The following is a 13,573-nucleotide window of genomic DNA, read 5'->3' on the forward strand; positions in this document are numbered from 1 at the left end:
AGGAAAGACCATTTTCCAATAAATCTCAAACAAAAGTTTTACATGACAGAGTCTGTTGAACTGCCTGGCTCAAAAGTGTGTAATCCAATTTGCTTTAACACCTGAGCACAAGAAAACCCACTGTGTCTGCTGGCACTAAGGCACGTAGCTATTTGGGAAACATCAGGGTGCTTCCAAACCTTCGGCCACTGAAACTGAAGGCTACACACCTGAAACCTTTTCTTTAAAAATGCTCTAGAGTTCCAGAAAAACATCTATTTCTGCTTTATTGACTATGCCAAAGCCTTTGACTATGTGGATCACAACAAACCGTGGAAAATTCTGAAAGAGATGGGAACACCACATCACCTGACCTGCCTCTTAAGAAACCTATATGCAGGTCAGGAAGCAACAGTTAGAACTGGACATGGAACAACAGACTGGTTCCAAATAGGAAAAGGAGTACATCAAGGCTGTATATTGTCACCCTACTTATTTCACTTATATGCAGAGTACATCATGAGAAACGCTGGGCTGGAAGAAGCACAAGCTGGAATCAAGACTGCCGGGAGATATATCAATAACCTCAGATATGCAGATGACACCACCCTTATGGCAGAAAGTGAAGAGGACCTAAAAAGCCTCTTGATGAAGGTGAAAGAGGAGAGTAAAAAAGTTGGCTTAAAGCTCAACATTCAGAAAACGAAGATCATGGCATCTGGTCCCATCACTTCATGGGAAATAGATGGAGAAACAGTGTCAGACTTTAGTTTTGGGGACTCCAAAATCACTACAGATGGTGACTGCAGCCATGAAATTAAAAGATGCTTACTCCTTGGAAGGAAAGTTATGACCAACCTAGACAGCATATTCAAAAGCAGGGACATTGCTTTGCCAACAAAGGTCCGTCTAGTCAAGGCTATGGTTTTTCCAGTGGTCATGTATGGATGTGAGAGTTGGACTATGAAGAAAGCTGAGTGCCGAAGAATTGATGGCTTTTGAACTGTGGTGTTGGAGAAGACTCTAGAGAGTCCCTTAGACTGCAAGGAGATCCAACCAGTCCGTTCTAAAGGAGATCAGTCCTGGGTGTTCACTGGAAGGACCGATACTGAAGCTGAAACTCCAATACTTTGGCCACCTCATGCAAAGAGTTGACTCACTGGAAAAGACCCTGATGCTGGGAGGGATTGAGGGCTGGAGGAGAAGGAGACGACAGAGGATGAGATGGCTGGATGGCATCACCAACTCGATGGACATGAGTTTGGGTAAACTCTGGGAGTTGGTGATGCACAGGGAGGCCTGGTGTGCTGCGATTCATGGGGTCACAAAGAATCGGACACAACTGAGCAGCTGAACTGAACTGAACGCTGTTTACAGGTTACTAAAGTACCGTTGAGACACTTCATGGTGATAAACAGGATGACTGACTGACTGACTGTGTGTGTGCTCAGTCATGTCTGACTCTTTGAGACTCCATGGACTACCCCGCCAGGGCCCCTGTCCACAGATTATCCAGACATGAACACCGGAGTGAGTTTGCTATTTCCTTCTCCAGGGGATCTTCCCAGCCTAGGGATTGAATCCCTGCAGGTCCTGCATTAGCAAGTGGGTTCTTTACCACTGAGCCACCTAGGAAGCATGATAAAGAGGATACTGCATATCAAAGACAGGCTAATGATAAAAAAATCTTTAATGGTCTAAATTTTTATTTTGGCAACACCTTTTCTAGGGAAGGAAATAACCTCATAAGGTATGTCCAGATATAGCTAAAACATGACAAAATTGTTCCAATACTTAAATTAAGAGATTTTGAAAATCCTATATAATTCCCACCTGAAGAAGTAACGAAAATGAAAAGCAATCCAAAAAGGAAGGAATAGATGCATATGCATAGTTGGCTCACTTTGCTGTACAGCAGAAACTAACACAACATCGTAAAAAGGAACTAAACTCCAATAACAATTAATTTTAAAAAAAGCATTATGTGGCTAGGGGTATTATAAACTAACAACATCATCTCTAACTCTACTTAATGAAGACAATCAGGTGAAATAACCTGAGAAAAGTTATTAAGCTGGTGACTTTAAAATCTCTGAATTGTGGTCAAGAGCTTTCCCTATTATTCATGTAAGTCCTATTACTTACTGTGTGTTCTTCCATGCTTTTAATGCTATAGGAGGTCACTTCCTTGTTGTTTCTGTAACATCAGTGAAGGCATAAAACGAGATCTCAAGATTAGAGACATTTGTTTTCTCTAAATCTAAAAGTGGGTCATCTGTGTGTCTGCACCTGAGTATGTATTCACACACACACAAACACACATAGGACTGTGAATACATCAATTCAAAGCCCAGAACTTTTCACTGTAATTATTACCACCACTCACACCCTAGCACTCACCTCTTAAACACTTAACTGAATGTATAATATGATACATTAATATGTGCCAAGCAGTCTTTCAGGCATCGATTATACAGTGAACAAAAAGAAAGTAATACTCTTTGCCCTTGTGGAATTTATGCTTTAGTGGAAGAAACAGATACGAAAAAAGACACATGTATAAGATATAAAGTATGTCAGTAGTAAAAAGTGCTCATGAAAACAAGAATGAAACAGAGAAGCAGGATGTGAAATGCTGGCGTCATGCTGAAACTTAGCTAGGGTGGCCAGGGTTCAATAAGGAAGAGAAAGCAAGGAAACCATTCACAAGACTACCTGGGGCAGAGCTTTCCTGGCAGGTGAACAGCAAGTGCAATGGCATCGAAGCAAGAGTATACTTACTTAGAGCCTTGAAGGAAATGCAAAGAGACCAGTGTGCCTGGAGCAGAGGGGTGAGAGGCTAAGTAAGCAATAAATTATGCCGAGGTGATAAATTAAGATTGATAAAAAGGGATGAAGTCTGAATTTCCTAATGGACCACAAAAGGCAGATGCCAAAAAGAAGAACAGAGGATTAACTCTAAAGCCTAAGCAACTAGAAGAAGAGAACTGTTATTCAGGGAGATGGGGAAGACTGCTGGCTGATTAGAGAAGGGTATGTCCGCTCAGTTTTAGACACGCAGAGTTTGCAGGGCCTATGTGGAGATTCAAGTGGGCAGCTACCTACACAGTGTAGAGCCCAGTGAGGGAGACAGTGCTGGAGACATGTATTTAGACATTCTCGTCGTACAGAGGGGCACTGAAAACCAAAACAGCGGATGAAATCACCAAGGGAGTGAGTGCAGATGAGAAGAGAAGAGGACTAAGCATGAAGCCTGCGCCACAACCTACACCAACACTGAGAAGCTGGGCAAATGACCAGGACGCAGGAGGAGAGGATGAGAGAAAACAGTCAGAAAGACAGGAGGAGAAACAGGCCACCAGGTCCAGGAAACCAAGCGAGCAGAATGCTTCAGAAGGAGCGAGTGATCAGCTGGAGAAAGGATTGAGAGAAGGTTTTTTTCCTGAGATGGGAGAATAACCGTCTATGCTACTTGCAATGATGTGATACAGGACAAACTAAGGCGAAGCTGACTCCGGAATCCCAGAGGCCAGCACTGACTGCGCAGTCATCAGGAGCAGAGGACTAGCCTGTGCTATCCGTGACCAGCTCTACTGGACAGCCTGGACAACCACACTTAGGTAGAGAAGACCGTTTTTTTTACATTTTCAGTCATCTACTACCAAAGATGTCATGGCATTTTCCAAACGTTAATGAGAACCAACAAAACCAAAGTATAGTTTGAAATCTAAGGAAACCTCAACATGGTTTCTTACGCTGGGATCTAAGAGCTGTTGAGAGGGCTTACAGGTAGTCTCTGGAACCTATGAATTTTATTATTTTTTTAAACTTTATCGTAATAAGCATTTTGAAATTGGTTTGCTGGTTTGACACCACAACGGTACTCAATTTAAACTTAGAATGACTGAGGATAGGGGATAGGACACTTGGTTTTTAAACTTCCACATTCTGAGTTAATAGTAAAAAACAGTTCCAAACTGCTAAATGCAAAGAACAGCTAAATAAAGAAACAGAGACCTCAAGATTCAAAAGTCAAAAAAACTTCCTAAAAAAGCTACACTGTTGCTATAAACAAAAAAGCCTAACAGGTGACAGGGAAACTCTTGCAAACCTAGCAACATCACTTGTGCAAAAGGGGAAAGTGGTAACATTCAATAAAACTCTAAAAAGGTTTATTCTGGATTTAGATTCCCAGTGAGAAATCCCTAGGAGAAATAAAAACAGACGACTGTTCTATACAATGAAATAAAGATTTAGCCAAAAAAAAGAAATGAATACACCATGGGGCTTCCCTGGTGGCTCAGACAGTAAAGAACCTAACTGTGATGCAGGAGACCTGGGTTCGATCCCTGGGTCGGGAAGATCCCCTGGAGAAGAGAATGACACCCCACTCCAGTACTCTTGCCTGGAGAACCCCATGGACAGAGAAGCCTGGCGGGCACAGTCTGTGGGGTTGCAAAGAGTCAGACACAACGGAGCGACTAACACTTTCACTTTTTTTCACTTTTTATACACGGGTGAATTCCAAAAACATTCCAAGTGAAAGAAGCCAGACACAAAAAATTACACATTGTATCATCCCATTTATACGAAATGTCTAGAGACGGAAAGTAGATTAATGGCTACTGAGCGTGGGGTGAGGGAGGAAGGGAGATTGTTATTGGATATGGGTTCCTTTTTCAGAAAATGAAAACGCTCTAAGATTAGCTTATGGTGCTGGCTGTACCTTTTCTGTAAATAGTAATAAAAATCATTCAACTGTACGTTTTACACAGGTGCCCTTCATGGTATATAAATTATATCTCAATAAAGCTGTTAAAAAAAAAAAAAGCAGGGGACTTCTTTGGAGGTTCGGTGGTAAAGTATCCACCTGCCAATGCAGGAGACACAGGTTTGATCCGTGATGAGGGAAGATCCCACACGCTGTGGGGCAACTGAGCCCGTGCTCTGGAACCTGAGCTGCAGCTACTGAGCCCGCATGTCGCAGCTGCTAAAGCCCTAAAGCCCGTGCTCCCCAACAAGAAAAGCCACACGACAGGCTCAAGCATCGCAACTACAGAGCAGCTCTCGCGGTAACGAAGACCCAGCACAGACGAAATTAAATGAATAAATAAGCATTAGAAGAAAAAAAAGTGTTGGATAATGAACAAGGGCCTACTGTAGACCACACGGAACTCTGGCCCAATGTTATGTGGCAGCCTGGATGGGAGGGGAGTTTGGGGGAAAATGGATACGAGTATACGTATGGCTGAGTCCCTTCGCTGTCCACTTCAAACCATCACGACATTGTTAACTGGCGATGTGCTGTGCTTAGTCGCTCAGCTGTGGCCGATTCTTTGCAGCCCGCCAGGCTCCTCTGTCCATGGGGATTCTCCAGACAAGAATGCTGGAGTGGGCTGCCACTTCTTTCTCCAGGTAACCTTCCTGATGCAGGGACTGAACCTGTGTCTCCAGCATTGCAGGCAGATTCTTTACCACTGAGCCAGCAGGGAAGCCCGTGTGGTAACTAACCACCATAATTTGCTCCTGACTTCTAGGTATTTCCTATTTAGATGTTGGAACATTTTTATTAACTCAAGCTTTTACTGTATCTATCACATACATGTTTCTGAACTACTAGCTTCACCTCACATAATAAAGAAATCAGACTGAGAAAAAAAAAACATTTTCATCCAAACCACCACCAGTAACAGAGAATCAAGCAGTAAAGAATTCCAACAATTTTATGCAAGTTATGTAAAACAGAACACACTTATGCAAAACTCACCTTTACTAGCAAGACTGTGTGGTTCATTTCTACCCAAAGCAACATAGAAAGAAGAACTAACATAAATAGTTTAAGCAGGCTCACTTTTGTAACGGAATGAGAGAAAAAATAAGGATGTGGTTACAAGCACCACTCACTCAGGGAAATAAGAAAGTACCAACGTTATATCTGCATTTTACCATCCTAAGCAAGCACTTTACCTCCCCTCTTTTGGGTGCAACAGTTTTAAAATGGCCTATCCCTCTCACTACATCTAATCCAGCATAAGAAAACACACACGATCTACCATAAAGGCAAAGAAGCCTTCCTTCCCTTCTAAAAGCTGAACTGTTACAAGAAAATGGCAGAATTCAGGTTTAGCTGCTAACGCCAACTACTATGAAAATCCTACTGAAATGGATTTGAATGACTGAGTACGGTCGTCCCGTGAACAAACTCTATAGGTAAATGTTTCCTCTGTTCTATATACTTCCTCCCGTTACTTCCTTCAAGAATTATTTCCTGATTCACTCTGTGCTATTCAGCTTACTTTTTTATTCTACGTCTGCATACAATCCAAGTACTATTTACCTGCACGGTGCTTTGCAAAGCCCCACGATTTTGAAGTGTTTGTGTTTCCTCAACAGAATCAGACTTAAGAAGAAAATCTACGTGTTCCAATCCTTCTACACAAAGCAAAGTACACACACAGGCAGTCCCAATGCTTCCAAACAGGCAATTTACCCTCTGGAGACGTGAAACAAGTTCCGAAGACAATGTCCTCCTTCACAAAGGAGTTCAGATGCATCCCACGGGCTCATCTGTTCTTCCACCACACTGTGAGCGCGCACACCAGCTGTGCACACTCTCCAGTCACTTCCCTGCTCAAAACTGCCTCGGACCTCTCACTGCCTACCAAACAGTCAAACACAGCTTCTCACACGTGCACTTCCTAGCTCTCCCAAACACTCCCCACACCTCTGCCTACACTTCTACCCCTCAGCAGCAAATCTCTCTACACAATTGGCGCTCCCCCGACCCTAGCTGTACATGTCAATCATTAGGTTGCCATAGGGTACAGACACTATGAGAGGTCCCTGTGGATAAAGATTTTCTAGTCTGAATATTCAGTGAATAAAACTTTAGTTCCCATCAGTCACCACCAGCACCACCAATTCAGTCTGGTAAGGAAGATATTGGTTTGTACATTAGTTATCGTGGTACTGTAACAAGACAGGAAGTAGACAGTAAGCTAATAACCGATAGTGGGTAAACCAAACCTGAAGGGCATGAAAAATCAGTACTGTGGATGCAACTTACCAGAAAGCCTATTTGGGATATACAGGGGTAGAGACGGGGGGAAAGAAGTGAATAAAAGAAATTTAATTTGTTCTAGTTTTAATGATGAAAATTAGTCTGGCGTTCAGAGTGAGTTCTAGAGTTCAGAAAGCAGGGTTTTGCCTGCGTTAGCTAGGGCAACAAGGAAGGGCAGCTTGTGGCTCTAGGGCTGGGGAGGGGACAGCATGGTTGACGGAGAGAAGAGGGCCTGGCTCCTCAGCTCTCCCAGTTTCAGGATCCCCAAGGTTTTGCCTCCTAGGAGCCGAGGACGCCCTTTCCTTCCCTGTGTTTCCTGGTGCCTTACTCCCCTTCCCGCGTCTCGCCATCCACTCCCAGTATCGCTGCCCCCTCTCAGCGCTGGTCTCACTGCTACCACACCTGCCTCGCTCCTCCTATGCCCCACGGAAGCGAGAGGTTCACTGCCCCCTCTCAGCGCTGGTCTCACGGCTGCCACACCTGCCTTGCTCCTCCTATGCCCCACGGAAGCGAGAGGTTCGGTGGGCCACAAGCGCCCAACTTCTAAATCCCTTCTCTGATCGAGCACATGCCCTGGCCTGGAGGGCCACCCTCTCCATACTTCACACGTGAGAACACTCAAGTTTGCTTTTTGCAACATCGGACATTATTTCACTCTGATTCTATTTACTTATTTTTTCAATGGAAAAAGGAAAAAAAAAAAAAACATTTATTATGGGAAAAAGAAAACCTTTAATAATTTTAAATAATTAAATCGAAAAACTTTAAAAATGCCCATAACGAAAGTTTTGGTTTGGCAAAGAACATACTGTTGTTCCTCAGCACAAGACAACTTAGGCTTTGTTTGTATTTTATTGGAGTATAGTTGATTTACAACAATTTTTTAAAGAGTAGATAATACATGTATATTATACTTAACTACAGAGGCACAAAGGAGTATGCAGAGAAAAGTGAAGTGAGGGGAAAGAGGGTCTCCTTCCCGAGACAATCATCACATCTCTGTTTACCACAGCTAAAACAAGACTGCTCTCCATGGAAACAGAGGGGCTAAAACAAGACTGCTTGCCATGGAAACAGAGGGGCTCAGCCACACTCTGCTTCAGGGTTTGCATTTTTTGGGGGTAGAGGCGACCTGTGAACAAGACAGGCGTGTACAACATGTCTATGACAAAACACAACATGCGTTCTGAAGAACATGGTCTTTCCTGAAGACTGGAGACACAACTTGGACACCATGTGGTGCTGTGAACAGAAAGGGCATGGCTTCTGGCTCTTCACAGGCCCGCCTGCACAAGCCAGTTCTGACATCACTCATCTTGGGAAACATCACTTAACCTGTGAGCTGCAGCTTTCTTGGCCATGAAGTAAGTATAGATGTTTCATTCTTTGATTTCTCTGTGTCTTCACCTTTGTCCTCACTTTCCTTGTGGAATGGTTTCATCTAACTGCGTCTAGATTATTATCATTTTTTAAAACTTTAATGTATACCCAAATGCCTAGGGAAAAAAATGAGTGACAACAGCAAGATAAGAGGCTTTCGTTCTCAGAACTGAAGACTGACGGTTACCTTTTGTTCCTCTCTTTCGGTCGCATGGTGACACTTTTCAATCCTCCAGTGCCTCAAGAAATCTCGAAGATATCCAAAGAGAGTGAGGACGCCATACCCCACGTAAGTGAGCACAGCAACCAGCATTGGTGTTTCTTCAAAACCTTCATTGAAGGGTCTTTTATACAGTCCTCCATTTTGTGTAACATGATGTACCTAAAAGGGAAGTGAAAAATGTTTATTTCAGTCATGGTAAGAAAAAGATGACTACTTAAAATCTGAGTCTGGATGTGCAACCTTCAGAATTCTCTAAGTAATTGTCAAAAAAAAAAAAAATCCAAACATCCATTAAGTTCTAAGCAGGGCATAAATCTTTTCAATGGAAATAAATTTCAAGTTATATATACTTCAGATGAACAGCAAAGAGAAACAAAGAAAGGACTGTCTAAGAAAAACGCTTAAGACTGATTTCTATCGTTTTATTTTACGAAAGAGATCCTAAAATGGTATAGTTGGAGAATGCATAATTTCCTTTGTTCTAATGAAGAAAACAGAAATGGACAAAGAGAAAGCCTGTTCTGAAAACAGCATATTAGCTTACAAATAATCAACAGTAAATTCAGTTTTAGAATAAAATAAAACATTCATAAATGTTTTACTAGCTTATATTCTTAAAGTCATCAAGCCACAGCATTTCAAATAATTATCACCATGAGGCCCTATGAAAACACATAGTTTATACTGGCCTTTGTTGTTAGTGCTAATACAAATAAATTATGTGCAGAGTAAAATGCTTACATAAGAGTGATCCAGCAGTCTATAAAGCAAAAAGAAAGTGAAATCTAACACAAGGGGAAAAACTGTGAGCGTGATCAGTAACAGTCCTGAAATCATTTCTGTTCTCCTTCATCCTGACCTAGTGACTCTTTCCAAACACTGTAAGATTATGCCTAGCTTCCTTTTTTAGGGATATCCAAAATTTAACACAAAAACAACAAGGTACTATACTTTTGATCCCATAGGTGAAAACTTTTTACTCTCTGTTCAATTTTAATGGAAATGTTGCTTTAGAGTAAATTTCCAGTGAAGTAGTTTGTATGTACTTTTAATCTTAACTCTGAAACAACCAACTGCTGTGAGGATGGTCAATCACAATTTCAGTTCAGTTCAGTCGCTCAGTTGTGTCCGACTCTTTGCGACCCCAGGGACTGCAGCACGCCAGGCTTCCCTCTCCATCACAATTTATAATCACAGTTTACCAGGAACATATATTTTCAGTTTTCATATATTTTCAATTTCAACTGTACTCAAGAAGAATTCCAAAGGAATAGAAGACTCTTTCCTGGCCTCTCAGGCAACCTGATCCAAGGACTAAATATATTTTAGATTTCTGTATCCTGGGAATGTTAGCTTGAGAAAGCTACTAGAATGCTGCAAGTCAGAACAGTTTGGGAAGAAATTACTGTATTTGATGAAGGAAAGACATTTGCATAGGCAAGATACATGGAATCTGTTGGTACTAATTCAATTTGATGCCTAAAGAACTTCTGAAAACTATTCATAAAACTGACTTAGGTCTTTATCAATCTCTTCCCCAGAGATGGAAGTCTGTGTTAACATCTAGTGCATAGTAAACTTTTATGCAGGAGCAAAGCTGTAATGTGTCTAGAACAAAATAGTTAAAAATAAGTCAATATTTGAAGATTAAAAAATTGTTTAAAAGTAATAACATGTAAGCAAGCTATTAAGCTGGACAAAGCAAAATCAAGATCACTTAAAACACAAGAAAAATAACATCCTGATCCTTAAAAAAAAAAAAAACCAACTATAAAAATACTCTGCCGTAAGAACACTGTGTTTGAATACCTAACTCATCTTTTAACTCTGAAATTGTTTAAACTGTTTTTTCTCAATAGAACATACAAAAAAAAAGGCAATTTTCAGAGCTCCTATGTCTCTAACAAATGTGTGGAGATACATATGCCAGGAATGCTGTGGGTGGATCTCTTTAAAAAAGATATTTGCCTTTATTTTCAGACACACCCAAACCAGCAAGACCATGTAAATTTACACAGTTGACTGAACTGAGCAGGAAGTAGGACGTTTAATCCTTAGTTTGCTTTGAAATATTGTGTGATTCTCTCATAGCTTCATTTAATAAAATTAAATGCATTTTAATGCATTTAACTGAGATTCAACTGTGAAACAACTTCTATAATGTGGCCTCAGTCAAAGCACATGTCTGTGAGTCGCTCAGTTGTGCCCAAGTCTTTGTGACCCCAAGGACTGTAGCCTGCCAGGCTCCTCTGTCCATGGGATTCTCCAGGCAAGATTATTAAGGCAAGAATACTGGAGTGGGTCACCAGTTCCTTGTCCAGGGGATCTTCCCAACCTAGGGATCCAACCGGGGTCTCCCACATTGCAGGCAGATTTCTTTACCATCTGAATGCTAAATCTGAACCCTGATGTGATTCAAATAAAAATAATGGTGTTATCACCCTATATGTATATAATATTCCATAAGGGAAAGCACCAGATTTCTGTTCACTGTACAACTAGCATTCAGAATAGGATTTATTAAGTGCTAACAACATTCAGAAAACTAAGATCATGGCCTCTGGTCCCATCACTTCATGGGAAATAGATGGGGAAACAGTGTAAACAGTGGCTGACTTTATTTTTTGAGGCTCCAAAATCACTGCAGATGGTGACTGCAGCCATGAAATTAAAAGACACTTGCTCCTTGGAAGAAAAGTTATGACCAATCTAGACAGCATACTAAAAAGCAGAGACATTACTTTGCCAACAAAGGTTCATCTAGTCATAGCTATGGCTTTTCCAATGGTCATGTATGGGTGTGAGAGTTGGACTATAAAGAAAGCTGAGTGCCGAAGCACTGATGCTTTAGAACTGTGGTGTTGGAGAAGACTTGAAAGTCCCTTGGACTAGAAGGAGATCTAACCAGTCCATCCTAAAGGAAATCAACTCTGAATATTCACTGGACAGACTGACGCTGAGGCTGAAACGCCAATACTTTAGCTATCTGATGCAAAGAACTGACTCATTTGAAAAGACCCTGATGCTGGGAAAGATTGAAGGTGGGAGGAGAAGAGGACAACAGAGGATGAGATGGTCGGATGGCATCACCGACTCAATGGATATGAGTCTGAGTAAACTCTGGGAGTTGGTGATGGACAGGGAGGCCTGGCATACTGCAGTCCATGGGGTCACAAAGAGTCGGACATGACTGAGCGACTGAACTGAACTGAACAAACAGTAAGTACTCAATAATGTTTCCTTCTGGGAATTCCCTGGCGGTCCAGTGGTTAGGACTCTTGTGTTTTCACTGCCATGGGTATGGATTCAATTCCTGGTTGGGAAACTAAGATCCCACAAGCCAAGGGGGAAGTGGCCTTTTATTACCATTTGTATTACAGAAAGTTGGCACCTTGTAGGGGCTCAACAAATATCTGTAAATGAAAATGCACATTATGCTCTTTGCTCTGTACGGGGATTGCCCAATTAATGTTATGACATCCCTAGAACTCAGATCTGACACTTTCTAGTCTCAACTGAACTGGAGATCAAGTTCACTCTAAACAAACACAGGCTATAAGCCCTTACAGGGTTATTTCATATTCTGGATTCACCACGCAACAGGGCTCCTAAGAGACCTTTCAATCGTTGTAACTTGATAATTATATTGACAACAAGGCAATAAATAAATTAGCATTTTACTCCCTCCAGGTTAAAAAATTTTACATTGAGCAGATCAGAGTGTGACGCTGTTAGTACTCATCATCAAGGGAAATTTAAGAATGCCAGTGAATAGCAAGATACATTTGCTTGAATGGTAATATTTTTTTCCTAAAATAAAAAAGGCAAATAAAAAATTTTTAAGTCAAGACCTTAAGTACACACCATAGAACATGATGAAGCCTCTTGATGAAAGTGAAAGAGAAGAGTGAAAACATCAAGCTTCTTGATGAAAGTGAAAGAGGAGAGTGAAAAAGTTGGTGTAAAACGCAACATTCAGAAAACTAAGATCATGGCATCTGGTCATCACTTCATGGTAAACAGATGGGGAAACAATGGGAACAGTGACAGACTTTATTTTCTTGGGCTCCAAAATCACTGCAGTGAAATTAAAAGACACTTGCTCCTTGGAAGAAAAGCTATGACCAACCTAGACAGCATATTAAAAAGCAGAGATATTACTTTGACAACAAAAGTCCATCTAGTCAAGGCTATGGTTTTTCCAGTAGTCGTGTATGGATGAGAGAGTTGGACTATAAAGAAAACTGAGCACCAAAAAACTGATGCTTTTGAACTGTGGTGTTGGAGAAAACTCTTGAGAGTCCCTTGGACTGCAAGGAGATCAAACCAGTCCATCCTAAAGGAAATCAGTCCTGACTATTCTTTAGAAAGACTATGCTGAAGCTGAAATTCCAGTACTTTGGCCATCTGATGCGGAGAACTGACTCGTTTGAAAAGACCCTGATGCTTGATTGAAAGACTGAAGGTAGAAGGAGAGGGGACGACAGAGGATGAGATGGCTGGATGGCATCACCAGCTCGACATGAGCCTGAGTAACCTCCGGGAGTTGGTGATGGACAGGGAGGCCTGGCGTGCTGCAGTCCGTGGGGTCGCAGTGTCAGACACGACTGAGCGACTGAACTGGAAAAACATGACTTTCAGAACAGAGGTGCCTGGTGGGCTACAGTCTGTGGGATCACAAAGAGCTGGATGTGACTGACAGACAGCACACTCAGGAGTGCCTTGGGCTGAGTGCTTGCGTCTCTGCCCCCATTCAGATGTTAAAAGCCTAAGCCTTTCTGTGGGAAGGTGTCTCAAGGCAGGGGCCTTTGGGGGATAAATCTGTTTAGGTCCCAAAGGTGGGGCCCTTTTGATGTGACTGTGTTCAGTTGTGTCCAACTCTTTGTGACCCCATGGACTGTAGCCCACCAGGCTCCTCTGTCCACGGGGTT

The 13,573-nt window shown here is 41.9% G+C and overlaps 1 protein-coding gene across 1 annotated transcript in view; it reads right to left on the minus strand.

Moving 5' to 3' along the window:
- Positions 1 to 13,573, minus strand: part of SPTLC2 (serine palmitoyltransferase long chain base subunit 2) — a 99,876-nt gene that overhangs the window by 64,159 nt on the left and 22,144 nt on the right. The window contains exon 2 of the mRNA XM_004010819.6: positions 8,607 to 8,801. Coding sequence (XP_004010868.1) covers positions 8,607 to 8,801 — 195 coding nt within the window. The remainder of the gene's footprint in view (positions 1 to 8,606; positions 8,802 to 13,573) is intronic.

The sequence above is a fragment of the Ovis aries genome, chromosome 7, assembly GCF_016772045.2.
Source record: "Ovis aries strain OAR_USU_Benz2616 breed Rambouillet chromosome 7, ARS-UI_Ramb_v3.0, whole genome shotgun sequence".
NCBI lineage: Eukaryota > Metazoa > Chordata > Mammalia > Artiodactyla > Bovidae > Ovis > Ovis aries.